Below are 11856 nucleotides of genomic sequence, written 5' to 3'. Positions count from 1 at the left end.
TGAGGAAGGTAGCGTTTTCCTGGCTTCCACCAAACCCAGATTCGTTTCAACTGCTCCAGTCCAATGGAGGTGAGCTTTACACCACACCAGTCAATGCTTGGAATTGCACATGGTGATTTAGGCTTGTGTGCGGCTGCTTGGCCATGGAAACCCATTTCATGAAGCTCCTGACGAACAGTTCTTGTGCTGATCTTGCTTCCAGAGGCAGTTTAGAATTCGGTACTGAGTGTTGCAACCGAGGACAGGCGATTTTTACGCGCTTCAGCGCTTCATGGTCCCATTTGGTGAGCTTGTGTGGCCAACCACTTCGACAACAATTGTTGCTCCAAGACATTTCCACTTCACAATAACAGTACTTACAGTTGACTAGTGTAGCTCTAGCAGGGCAGACATTTGACCAACTGACTTGTTGGAAAGGTGACGTCATATGACAGTGCCACAATGAAAGTCACTGAGCTCTTCAGGATAGGCCATTCTACTGCCAATGTTTGTCTATGGAGATTGCATGGCTGTGTGCACGATTTTATACACCTGTCAGCAACGGGTGTGGCTGAAATAGCCAAATCCACTAATTAGAAGGGATGTCCACATACCTTTGTAAATATAGTGTATACTAATGTTTTATTTTTTGTTAATTGAAATAAAATAAAAAATATTAGAGTATTTTGTGTAGATAAAAAAAAGACAAATCAATTTTAATCAATGTTTGTAATGAAACAAAATGTGGAAAAAGTCTTGAATATTTTCTGTAGACATTCGGAAACTTTTCAGACCCCATTACTTTTTCCACATTTTGTTACGTTACAGCCTTATTCTAAAATTGATTAAATAAACGTTTTCCTTATCAATCTACACACAATATCCCATAATGACAAAGTGAAAACAGGTTTTCAGAAATGTTTGCAAATTAAAGCAAAAATACCTTATTTACATAAGTATTCAGACCCTTTGCTATGAGACTCAAAATTGAGCTCAGGTGCATCCTGTTTCCATTGATCATCCTTGAGATGTTTCTACAACTTGATTGGAGTCTACCTGTGGTAAATTCAATTGATTGGACATGATTTGGAAAGGTACAGACCTGTCTATATGAAGTCCCACAGTTGACAGTGCATGTCAGAGCAAAAACCAAGCCATGAGGTCAACGGAATTGTTTGTAAAGCTCCGACACAGGATTGTGTCGAGGCACAGATCTGGGGAAGGGTACCAACAAATTTCTGCAGCATTGAAGGTCCCCAAGAACACAGTGGCATCCATCATTCTTAAATGGAAGAAATTTGGAACCCCCAAGACTCATCCTCTTCCAAACTGAGCAATCGGGGGAGAAGGGCCTTCTCTGACAGAGCTTCAGAGTTACTCTATGGAGATGGGAGAACCTTCCAGAGGACAACCATCTCTGTAGCATTCCACCAATCAGGTCTTTATGGTAGAGTGGCCAGACGGAAGCCACTCCTCAGTAAAAGGCACATGACAGCCCACTTGGAGTTTGCCAAAAGGCACATAAAGGACTCTCAGTCCATGAGAAACAAATTTTCTGGTCTGATGAAACCAAGATTGAACTCTTTGGCCTGAATGCCAAGCATCACGTCTGGAGGAAACCTGGGACCATTCCTACTGTGAATCATGGTGGTGGCAGCATCATGCTGTGGGGATGTTTTTCAGCTGCAGGGACTGGGAGACTAGTCAGGATTGAGGGAAAGATGAGGGCAGCAAAATTCATTGATGAAAACCTTCATTTTTTTATACATTTGTAAAAATATAAATAATAATCTGAAACCTGTTTTTGCATTGTCATTATGGGGTATTGCGTGTAGATTGATGAGGGGGGGGACAAATTCATCCATTTTAGAATAAGGCTGTAACATAACAAAATGTGGAAAAAGTCAAGGGATCTGAAAACTTTCCGCTTGCACTCTATATGTTATTTTCTTCATGGGGCACGTACTTGCACATGACTAATGATCTACAGTATATATTGTTGTTTGCATCCTTCTGGTCTCATGACATCAGACCCACGTGAAGCCCCTTGCTCATATATGTCTATTTTATCAAAATCGGGGGATAGCTTTGACCGGGACCTGGACACAGGTCCAAGGAACTGTCAAGCCAACACCTTAACCGTTACGCCACAAGGTTCAAACCTCTTGAAGAGGTTGCTAGGCAGGTAACAACAATATAATTGTAAACGAGCCTATATCATGTTTTGCATCTGCAGTCGTCCAGTTTAGGTCAAATCTAGACACATTGGGAACAGTATTTTTAAACCCCACCTGTCCTGTCCAACAGCTTGACAGATCTCCCCCATGACAGGGCAGGGTATGAATACCAGGACCTATTTTAGATCAGGGCCGTGAACTGGGACTGGGCTCTTCTCAGGCCTAGCTGGCTTTCACATTGGTAAATTGGAGAGTACATTTCACAGTTCACATTTCCAATTCACAATGAATGTAGATGACATAGAATGTAATATTCTGCATGTATTATTCGTTAGCATTCTGAGGGTGAGAAAATGCAGAGTCTATGTCTACCCTCTATGCAGTTATGGCTGTGATTTTCTGAGTGTGTTGTTTTAATATTACCTTCATGATATTTTTTAGCGTTCAGGAAAGGATTGATCTGTTGGGGTATGTATTGGGAATTGTTACCCGTTCATGTTCACAGAAGGAAATGGACATGTATCTATTGCACAACACTGCCCTCTAGACATGAAAGTGGTTAAGTAGCAAAGCAAACTAACAAACACAAGCACCACTCTTTTAAAGATAAGGTCTCATGACAAAGTTTAATACTGAAATTATTTCAACTTTAAGTTAGTAGTTAAAAAAAATAGTTTATAAATGATTATGAATCCATAATAGACAGCAGCGCTGAGGGAGGACAGCTCATAATAATGTCTGGAATGGAGTGAATGGAATGGTATCAAGCACGTGGTTTCCATGTGGTTGATACCATTCCATCCATTATTATGAGCTGTCCTCCCCTCAGCAGCCTCCACTGATAGACATTATTTAAAATTGTGTGATTGTTAACAGTGTTCCTAGAATCCAATGAATTTGTCTAAGCCACCAATACAAGAATACACATAAGGGAGAGGATTATAAACTAAAGGTATGAACACCTCTAAAGGGGAACCTGAAAATTACGACAAGTAAACATGTAGTTTTCCATACAATGTACATTTCTTGTCAAAATTAAAGTGCTTTTTGACTGAAGTTAGAAGTGTAGTGGATGGAAATAATAGAAAATGTGAATCTATGGAAAGGCAGAATGAAAAGATAAAGGTGGATCTATGGAAAGGGAGAAAGAAAAGATAAATGTGGATCTATGGAAAGGGAGAATGAAAAGATAAAGGTGGATCTATGGAAAGGCAGAATGAAAAGATAAAGGTGGATCTATGGAAAGGGAGAATGAAAAGATAAAGGTGGATCTATGGAAAGGCAGAATGAAAAGATAAAGGTGGATCTATGGAAAAGAGAAATGAAAGAAGAGGGTGATAAAGAGTTTGAAAGACAGCCATTTCTAATACTCTTCCCCGTCCTCATCTCCTTCACCGCTGTCACGTCCCACCTCTTCATAATCCTTCTCCAGGGCAGCCATGTCCTCTCTGGCCTCAGCAAACTCTCCCTCCTCCATACCTTCACCCACATACCAGTGCACAAAGGCACGTTTGGCGTACATCAGGTCAAACTTGTGGTCAAGCCGAGCCCAGGCCTCTGCCACAGCAGTGGTGTTGCTCAGCATGCACACAGCCCTCTGGACTTTGGCCAGGTCTCCACCAGGGACCACAGTGGGAGGCTGATAGTTGATGCCAATCTTGAAACCAGTTGGACACCAGTCAACAAACTGAATGGAACGTTTGGTCTTGATGGTGGCAATGGCAGCATTGACATCTTTGGGTACCACGTCACCACGGTACAGAAGGCAGCATGACATGTACTTTCCGTGACGAGGGTCACATTTCACCATCTGGTTGGCTGGTTCAAAGCAGGCGTTGGTGATCTCAGAGACAGTTAACTGCTCATGGTAAGCCTTCTCTGCAGAAATAACTGGTGCGTAGGTGGCCAGAGGGAAATGGATACGGGGGTAGGGCACCAAGTTGGTCTGGAACTCTGTCAGATCAACATTGAGGGCACCATCAAATCGAAGGGAAGCAGTGATGGAAGAAACAATCTGGCTAATGAGCCTGTTGAGGTTGGTGTAGGTAGGACGCTCAATGTCGAGGTTCCTACGGCAGATGTCATAGATAGCCTCATTATCCACCATGAAGGCACAGTCAGAGTGCTCTAGGGTGGTGTGGGTGGTCAGGATGGAGTTGTAGGGCTCCACCACAGCTGTGGACACCTGGGGAGCTGGGTAGATGGAGAACTCCAGCTTGGACTTCTTGCCGTAGTCAACAGACAGGCGCTCCATCAGCAGGGAGGTGAAACCAGAGCCGGTGCCACCTCCAAAGCTGTGGAAAACTAGGAAGCCCTGAAGGCCTGTGCACTGGTCAGCCTGACGAGAAAGAGGAACACATCAATAAATGGGCAGAAAAAGATGTCCACATTATGAACAGATAGTTGATAAAATATTTAATTCAGTCATTCTGAAATTCCCACCAGTTTGCGGATCCTGTCCAGCACCAGGTCGATGATCTCTTTGCCAATAGTGTAGTGTCCACGAGCGTAGTTGTTGGCAGCATCCTCTTTGCCAGTGATGAGCTGTTCAGGATGGAATAACTGACGATAGGTCCCAGTTCGCACCTCATCTGAGGAGAGAAAATGAGCAGCTCATTAAGGAGCTCAATACCACAAAAGCAAAAAATCATATCTAACAAACACCTTTGACTCAATGTAGGAAACATAAAGCTTACCAATAACTGTGGGTTCCAGGTCCACAAACACAGCCCTGGGGACATGCTTTCCAGCCCCAGTCTCACTGAAGAAGGTGTTGAAGGAGTCGTCTCCTCCTCCAATGGTTTTGTCACTGGGCATCTGTCCGTCCGGCTGGATCCCATGCTCCAGGCAGTAGAGCTCCCAGCAGGCATTGCCAATCTGGACTCCAGCCTGACCCACGTGGACCGAGATGCACTCACGCTGGGGAAAGAGAGTTGTTTACAACTTTCTCAAACCAATAACTACTTTTAATTTGAAAATCAATCAAATATGAACTATACACATAAGTCTAGTTATAGTCAAAAGTTCTAATGTACAATCTTCTGAAAGAACAACTGAGCACAGATGTCAATTCAACACCTATCCCAAGTTGTTTCAGCGTAATTACATTGAAATGGAAACGTGGAAACAACGTTGATTCAACCAGTGTGTGCCCAGTGGGCAAACTGTTATATCTGAGTACATCTTTGGGCACAATAGACAATTGTACCAAAACATTCATCTAAAACTGGAATAGCAACAACAATATTTAATTTGTTCAAAAATGCCAATAGGATTGTTTGTTCTACATTATTCTTAGCAACTCTGTAGGGGAGGAGAGGTGTGGGCATGGGGCATGACAGAAAATGCTTTCATTGTAGAAGAAGATAGGCTACCGGCTTAAACCAGAACACATGGGAACGCATCACCTGACTGAAGAAACAAGTGATCAGCTGTTGAACAGACAAACAGACAGTGTTTTTGAAGCCAAATGTCCGACATAGTTTACTGTGGGTGGTTCATTTGACAAATCATTCTCATCTGACCAACACAATGCATTTTACTTCAAATGTATTTAGTAGACCTTTAATGCTAACCAAATCTATTTTAATATGCAATGTTAAATCAAGGTATTTAACATTGCACTAAAAAATGTAATAGCATATCAGCAAAGCAGTTTGAACTTTGATATCATCAGAAATTCTGAAATATCTCATGAAATATTTGAGTTCTAAATACATTTTACAGGATAGACTTGCCTACTCATTACTTATAGCCTAGTTCATAAACGAGGCAATTATTTGAATATATTATGAGTGTCAATGACCGAGTTTACATTTACCTCTACAATAAGTCATCTTCCCTGGGTCACTTCTAATGTAGACAATCCAGACATCAAAGCAGAGAGAAATGTCACTGACAAATATGCCACTAAGCAGAGACATCCATTTTGACATTAAGTTTTGTTAGAGTAGTTGACTGGAATTATCAAAATAATTGTGACTGTTTATCATTTTGGTTTGGGTTAGGCTACAAAATGAAATCTGTGTAAGAGTGACTTTAAAAATCGTTTTAGTCGAATTGACAAATTGTGTTGAAGAAATAAAAAAGAAACAGCCTTCATCCGAACACTGATACAAAATTATTGAAAGCAACAATAATAGTATTTGTTTTATACTCACCATGTTTAAGCTGAGAAGATTCAATATGTGGTGCGGAGAAAATGAATCTTCTTTTAGTTCAACACTTACAGGCAGACCTTTAGAAGTCTGTAGTAAGAAGTCAGTGTGATACCAAATTCAGTGGGTGGGGCCATTTATAGTTCCACGATACAGTGGACAGACAGGCTTTGTCGAAACTGATTGGAAGATCTTATGATATGCCTTGTCCCAATTGGCTATCAGAGTAGAATACTACACAGTATCTCATAGGCATGTTGAAACTCTACATGAGGGTTTTTCTCTGATATAAGTGTAAGCATCTTCAGAGCCTACTTGTGCAAGTTGAAGTAACACTGTATAACTGCAGTTATATGTCCAAAATATTCCCATTCACTGTAGTATGCTGTATCCATTGATTTTGCAGTTCAACTGCAGTACTACAATTTCCGAATTCATATGTCACCAAATTATTAAGATTTTACTACATTGTAACTGCAGTATATTTTTTAGTTGCTCTTATCCAGTGCAGCTTAAAGGAATAACTAGGGTTAAGTGCCTTGCTCAAGGGCACAATGATACATTTTTCACCTAGTCAGCTCTAGGATTCAAACCAGCAATCTTTCACTTAGTGGCCCAACGCTCATTTAACCGCTAGGCTATCTGCCACCAAGGTCTATTGAATACAAATTCCTCTACTTCTGGTGAATATGTTGGTTTTGAAAACATAGATAAGTCATTTATGAAATAGTATACAACAAATCATATACATGGGAATCAATTTCAACACATTTTATTGGTGAATCTTCAATGAGACATTCGTTTTTTTCTCTGTGACTGTCACTATGACAGGCCAGTTGTGTTTTAAACCTAAACAAGCAACAATAAAATATGAAACCGTTAAAAAAAATGCATTGCTTTTTTTATTGTGCCTTTATAAGATATGGGAGCCAGGGGCATCCTTGCATGAACACTCAGTATTCCTCTCAATCCTCTTGTCCATCACCCTCGCCAGAGTCAACCCCTACCTCTTCATAATCCTTCTCCAGGGCAGCCATGTCCTCTCTGGCCTCAGATAACTCTCCCTCCTCCATGCCCTCACCCACATACCAGTGCACAAAGGCACGTTTGGCGTACATCAGGTCAAACTTGTGGTCAAGCCGAGCCCAGGCCTCTGCCACAGCAGTGGTGTTGCTCAGCATGCACACAGCCCTCTGGACTTTGGCCAGGTCTCCACCAGGGACCACAGCGGGAGGCTGGTAGTTGATGCCAACCTTGAAACCAGTTGGACACCAGTCAACAAACTGAATGGAACGTTTGGTTTTGATTGTTGCAAATAGCCGCATTGACATCTTTGGGCACCACATCGCCACGGTACAGAAGGCAACATGCCATGTACTTGCCGTGGCGAGGGTCACATTTCACCATCTGATTAGCCGGCTCAAAGCAGGCATTGGTGATTTCTGCCACAGATAGCTGCTCATGGTAAGCCTTCTCTGCAGAAGTAACTGGGGCGTAGGTGGCCAGATGGAAATGGATACGGGGGTAGGGCACCAAGTTGGTCTGGAACTCTGTCAGATCAACATTGAGGGCACCATCAAATCGAAGGGAAGCGGTGATGGAGGAAACAATCTGGCTAATGAGCCTGTTGAGGTTGGTGTAGGTAGGACACTCAATGTCGAGGTTCCTACGGCAGATGTCATAGATAGCCTCATTATCCACCATGAAGGCACAGTCAGAGTGCTCTAGGGTGGTGTGGGTGGTCAGGATGGAGTTGTAGGGCTCCACCACAGCTGTGGACACCTGGGGAGCTGGGTAGATGGAGAACTCCAGCTTGGACTTCTTGCCGTAGTCAACAGACAGGCGCTCCATCAGCAGGGAGGTGAAACCAGAGCCGGTGCCACCACCAAAGCTGTGGAAAACTAGGAAGCCCTGAAGGCCTGTGCACTGGTCAGCCTGACGAGAAAGAGGAACACATCAATAAATGGGCAGAAAAAGATGTCCACATTATGAACAGATAGTTGATAAAATATTTAATTCAGTCATTCTGAAATTCCCACCAGTTTGCGGATCCTGTCCAGCACCAGGTCGATGATCTCTTTGCCAATAGTGTAGTGTCCACGAGCGTAGTTGTTGGCAGCATCTTCTTTGCCAGTGATGAGCTGTTCAGGATGGAATAACTGGCGATAGGTCCCAGTGCGCACCTCATCTGAGGAAAGAAAATTAACAGCTCATGAGAAGCAGAACACTCAGAGAAAGGGGTGTTCTAAAAGAGTTATTCTACAGGGACGAGGGTTCTACATGGAACCCTTTTCATCTGAGGAGAGCAGCAGATTAATAAGGGGCTCAATGGCAAGAAATCATTTCTACCACACCACTTTGACTCAATTCATATTCAATGAGAAACAGAAATCTTACCGATAACTGTGGGCTCCAGGTCCACAAACACAGCCCTGGGAACATGCTTTCCAGCTCCAGTGTCACTGAAGAAGGTGTTGAAGGAGTAGTCTCCTCCTCCGATGGTCTTGTCACTGTCCATCTGGCTGGATCCCATGCTCCAGGCAGTAGAGCCCCCAGCAGGCATTGCCCATCTGGACTCCAGCCTGACCCACATGAACTGAGATACACTCACGCTGTGGAGAAAACATAGGCCTATTTTGTCTGGACAACTTTTCTATACATTCAGAACATCTTGAAAATAAATCACCCAGAGGTGTAATGTTCTCAAAATAAGTTGTAAGAGAGTTAAGTATGTTTTAATGTAGGTTTGTTTTGAAAGAAAGGCAACGCCTTAGGAATTGCTCTGTGCTAGGCATTCATGTATCAGTGTAGACTTTATATGGTAGTTACGTTCTAACAGCATTCCCAGTATCAGAATCTCTCAAATAATAATAATAGCTCTATAATAATATGCTACATTATCCAGAATCATTTCTCTCCTGGTGGGTATCCTGATCCTCTATCACCGGCAACATGCATTTTTGATGACTATGATGCATGCTGTCAGTGCATTTCACCAAAAGAGGATAATGTTTCTTTGGGCTTAAGCCATTTGATGAAATAAGAACACTGTGCATCCTCCATTTCGATCTGTTGAGCTAAATTATCCCACTGCAGTCGGGGATGAGAAAGGAAGCGGTGAACATATCGAAGATCGTGCTATTTTATTTACAAAAACACCGGGACAAAACGGGACCGGTTGGCACCGTAGAGATACATTAAGTTGTTCTAGCCTATTTAATTATATTGTTGGCACCCCTAGTGGTTGGCACATTCTACGGAATTCCGTTCACATCACAACCTTCCTTACCCCGGTTTTGTCTGGGACATTACGCCATTATTGTAACATGCGCTCGAATCTGGTATTTCATGTTATATCAGGCGCAGACATAATTTGAGCAGAACAAAAGTCTGCCTTGGATATCTATTTAATACTAATGCTATAATTAAAATGTCATATAGAATCAAATGAAACACTTAACAAATATATATATATAATAACAATAATAGCTGTTTAGGAATAAACGGTTCTAAATCAGGTTCTTATTAAAGAGTTTGATATAAATGTCACATTTTTCAAATATACAATTTCAAATTATTCAGTAAATAAATGTAAATACAATAAAAACAATCTTACCATATTTATTTTATTTCGGCTACTCGATAGGGCGTCTTACAATATGACTGCAAGGAAGTCGATGTAAAATTCTATGCAAATGACTACGTACAGCTCAATATATATACAAGTCTTGGCCTAACGACTTCGTCTCCTTTATCGCTACTGGGCAAGTCGTGGTAAATCTGCCCAGTAAAGAAAACTCTGCATTTTTTCCATTGGATAAACGAGAGCATCGTCAAAAAGCACCTCCACCTAACATCACCCAGCTGTTATAAATGCTATACCTTAATGCCTATGCAAACACTTTTGCAGCCGCAAACAGATTAATTGCAAGAACGGACCACCTACACCAGTAGCCTTTATTGCATATCCCTGTTTCAGTGATGGTATTTTCATATACAGTAGATTATTGTATTATCTCAATAAGACTACAGGCAAATCCACACAAAAAATATATATATATTTCACTACTGACTGAATTTGAGTTTCATGTCAACACTGATTTGAAATCTGTAGCCTAGTCTAATGTAGCATATATCCTGCATAGAGAATGCCTTGAAAATGTTTCCATCGTAGCCTACTACGTTCATATCGATCTGCAGAAATAAGTATAATATATCCTGCATAGAGAATGCCTTGAAAATGTTTCCATCGTAGCCTACTACGTTCATATCGATCTGCAGAAATAAGTATAATATATCCTGCATAGAGAATGCCTTGAAAATGTTTCCATCGTAGGCTACTCCATTCATATTGATCTGCAGAAAAAAGTCGCATATATCCTGCATAGAGAATGCCTTGAAAATGTTTCCATCGTAGCCTATTCCATTCATATTGATCTGCAGAAAAGAGCCTAATTATCTTCTCACCACCTCCAAGCTGCTTCAAAGAAACACATCTAATGGAGATGCCTAGCATTTTACAGAAAAATGTGTTTGGTTTCTATAGTTGTGCTTTGCTTTTCGAGTATTGATGTGAATATTGATGTGAATATTGATGTGTATATTTATGTGTGTAGAGTGTGTTGATGTGTATTGATGTGTATACAGGGCTCATCTGCTCACCTTGGTCTCAGCATGACCCACTGTCAAAATAAAGGTTAAATATATTTTTTTTAAATAGAGCACACCATATGATCCTTGTGACAAATGTGAAATCTAGAATACTTCTATTTGTATTTATTAATAAGGATCCCCATCCTGGGACCGAGCAAAATTAAATCAGTTATACATTTTTAAAAACATTACAATACATTCACAACAGATTTCTCCAACAGATTTCACAACATATTAAGTGTATTCTTGAGATAGGATAACCTTGCAGAATGCAGGCATCCCGGTCCTTTCCACTGAGAGGGATCCACTGACATCGTCGTGGATTGTTAGTGAAATATAGACCTATGTAGTACATGAGTGTCATAGTGATGATTTATATCCATTTCAAGCTATGAAGATATTTGTTTTAATGTTTACTGTCCGTTGCAGCATGACCATATCCAGCTCTAAAAAATTATATAAAAAAAGAAACATTCTTCAAATGGGGTAGATTTCCCGTAACGATCCCATAACCAATTCCATATCAAATCATAGTGCCTGCGCCCAAGAACACTAATTTAACCTGCCTAAACGACTACCGACCCATAGCACTCACTTCTGTAGCCATGAAGTGCATTGAAAGGCTGGTTATGGCTCACATCAACATCATTATCCCAGAAATCCTAGACCCACTCCAATTTGCATACCGCCCCAACAGATCCACAAATGATGCAATCTCTATTGCACTCCACACTGCCCTTTCCCACCTGGACAAAAGGTAAACCTATGTGAGAATGCTATTCCTTGACTACAGCTCAGCATTCAACACCATAGTGGACTCAAAGCTCATCACTAAGCTAAGGACCCTGGGACTAAACACCTCTCTCTGCAACTGGGTCCTGGACTTCCTG

General features: G+C 41.4%; 1 protein-coding gene and 1 pseudogene across 1 annotated transcript; both read right to left on the bottom strand.

The window, feature by feature from the left end:
* Positions 1-2763: 2763 nt before the first annotated feature.
* Positions 2764-6426, bottom strand: LOC129829741 (tubulin alpha-1C chain). The gene is made up of 4 exons (XM_055891635.1): positions 6317-6426; positions 4853-5075; positions 4599-4747; positions 2764-4494 (listed from the first exon to the last, which is right to left on the bottom strand). The coding sequence occupies exons 1-4, from the start codon at positions 6317-6319 to the stop codon at positions 3520-3522; spliced, it is 1350 nt and encodes a 449-aa protein (XP_055747610.1). The 5' UTR covers positions 6320-6426; the 3' UTR covers positions 2764-3519.
* A 643-nt stretch (positions 6427-7069) lies between these two features.
* LOC129829742 (tubulin alpha-1B chain-like) lies at positions 7070-10772 on the bottom strand (annotated as a pseudogene).
* Between the last annotated feature and the right edge of the window lie 1084 nt (positions 10773-11856).

This window comes from Salvelinus fontinalis, chromosome 31, assembly GCF_029448725.1.
Source record: "Salvelinus fontinalis isolate EN_2023a chromosome 31, ASM2944872v1, whole genome shotgun sequence".
Classification (NCBI taxonomy): domain Eukaryota; kingdom Metazoa; phylum Chordata; class Actinopteri; order Salmoniformes; family Salmonidae; genus Salvelinus; species Salvelinus fontinalis.
Note: the sequence above shows the minus strand (reverse complement) of the source record. Positions and strands in the feature narration are given on the sequence as shown.

Bases quoted from the DNA above. Each gene is read 5' to 3' on its own strand.
- LOC129829741 (XM_055891635.1), bottom strand. The intron at 4,748-4,852 runs GTAAGCTTTATG...TTCTCTCCTCAG, and splicing joins CCTGGAACCCACAGTTATTG to ATGAGGTGCGAACTGGGACC. The intron at 4,495-4,598 runs GTGGGAATTTCA...CTTTCTCGTCAG, and splicing joins TGGACAGGATCCGCAAACTG to GCTGACCAGTGCACAGGCCT.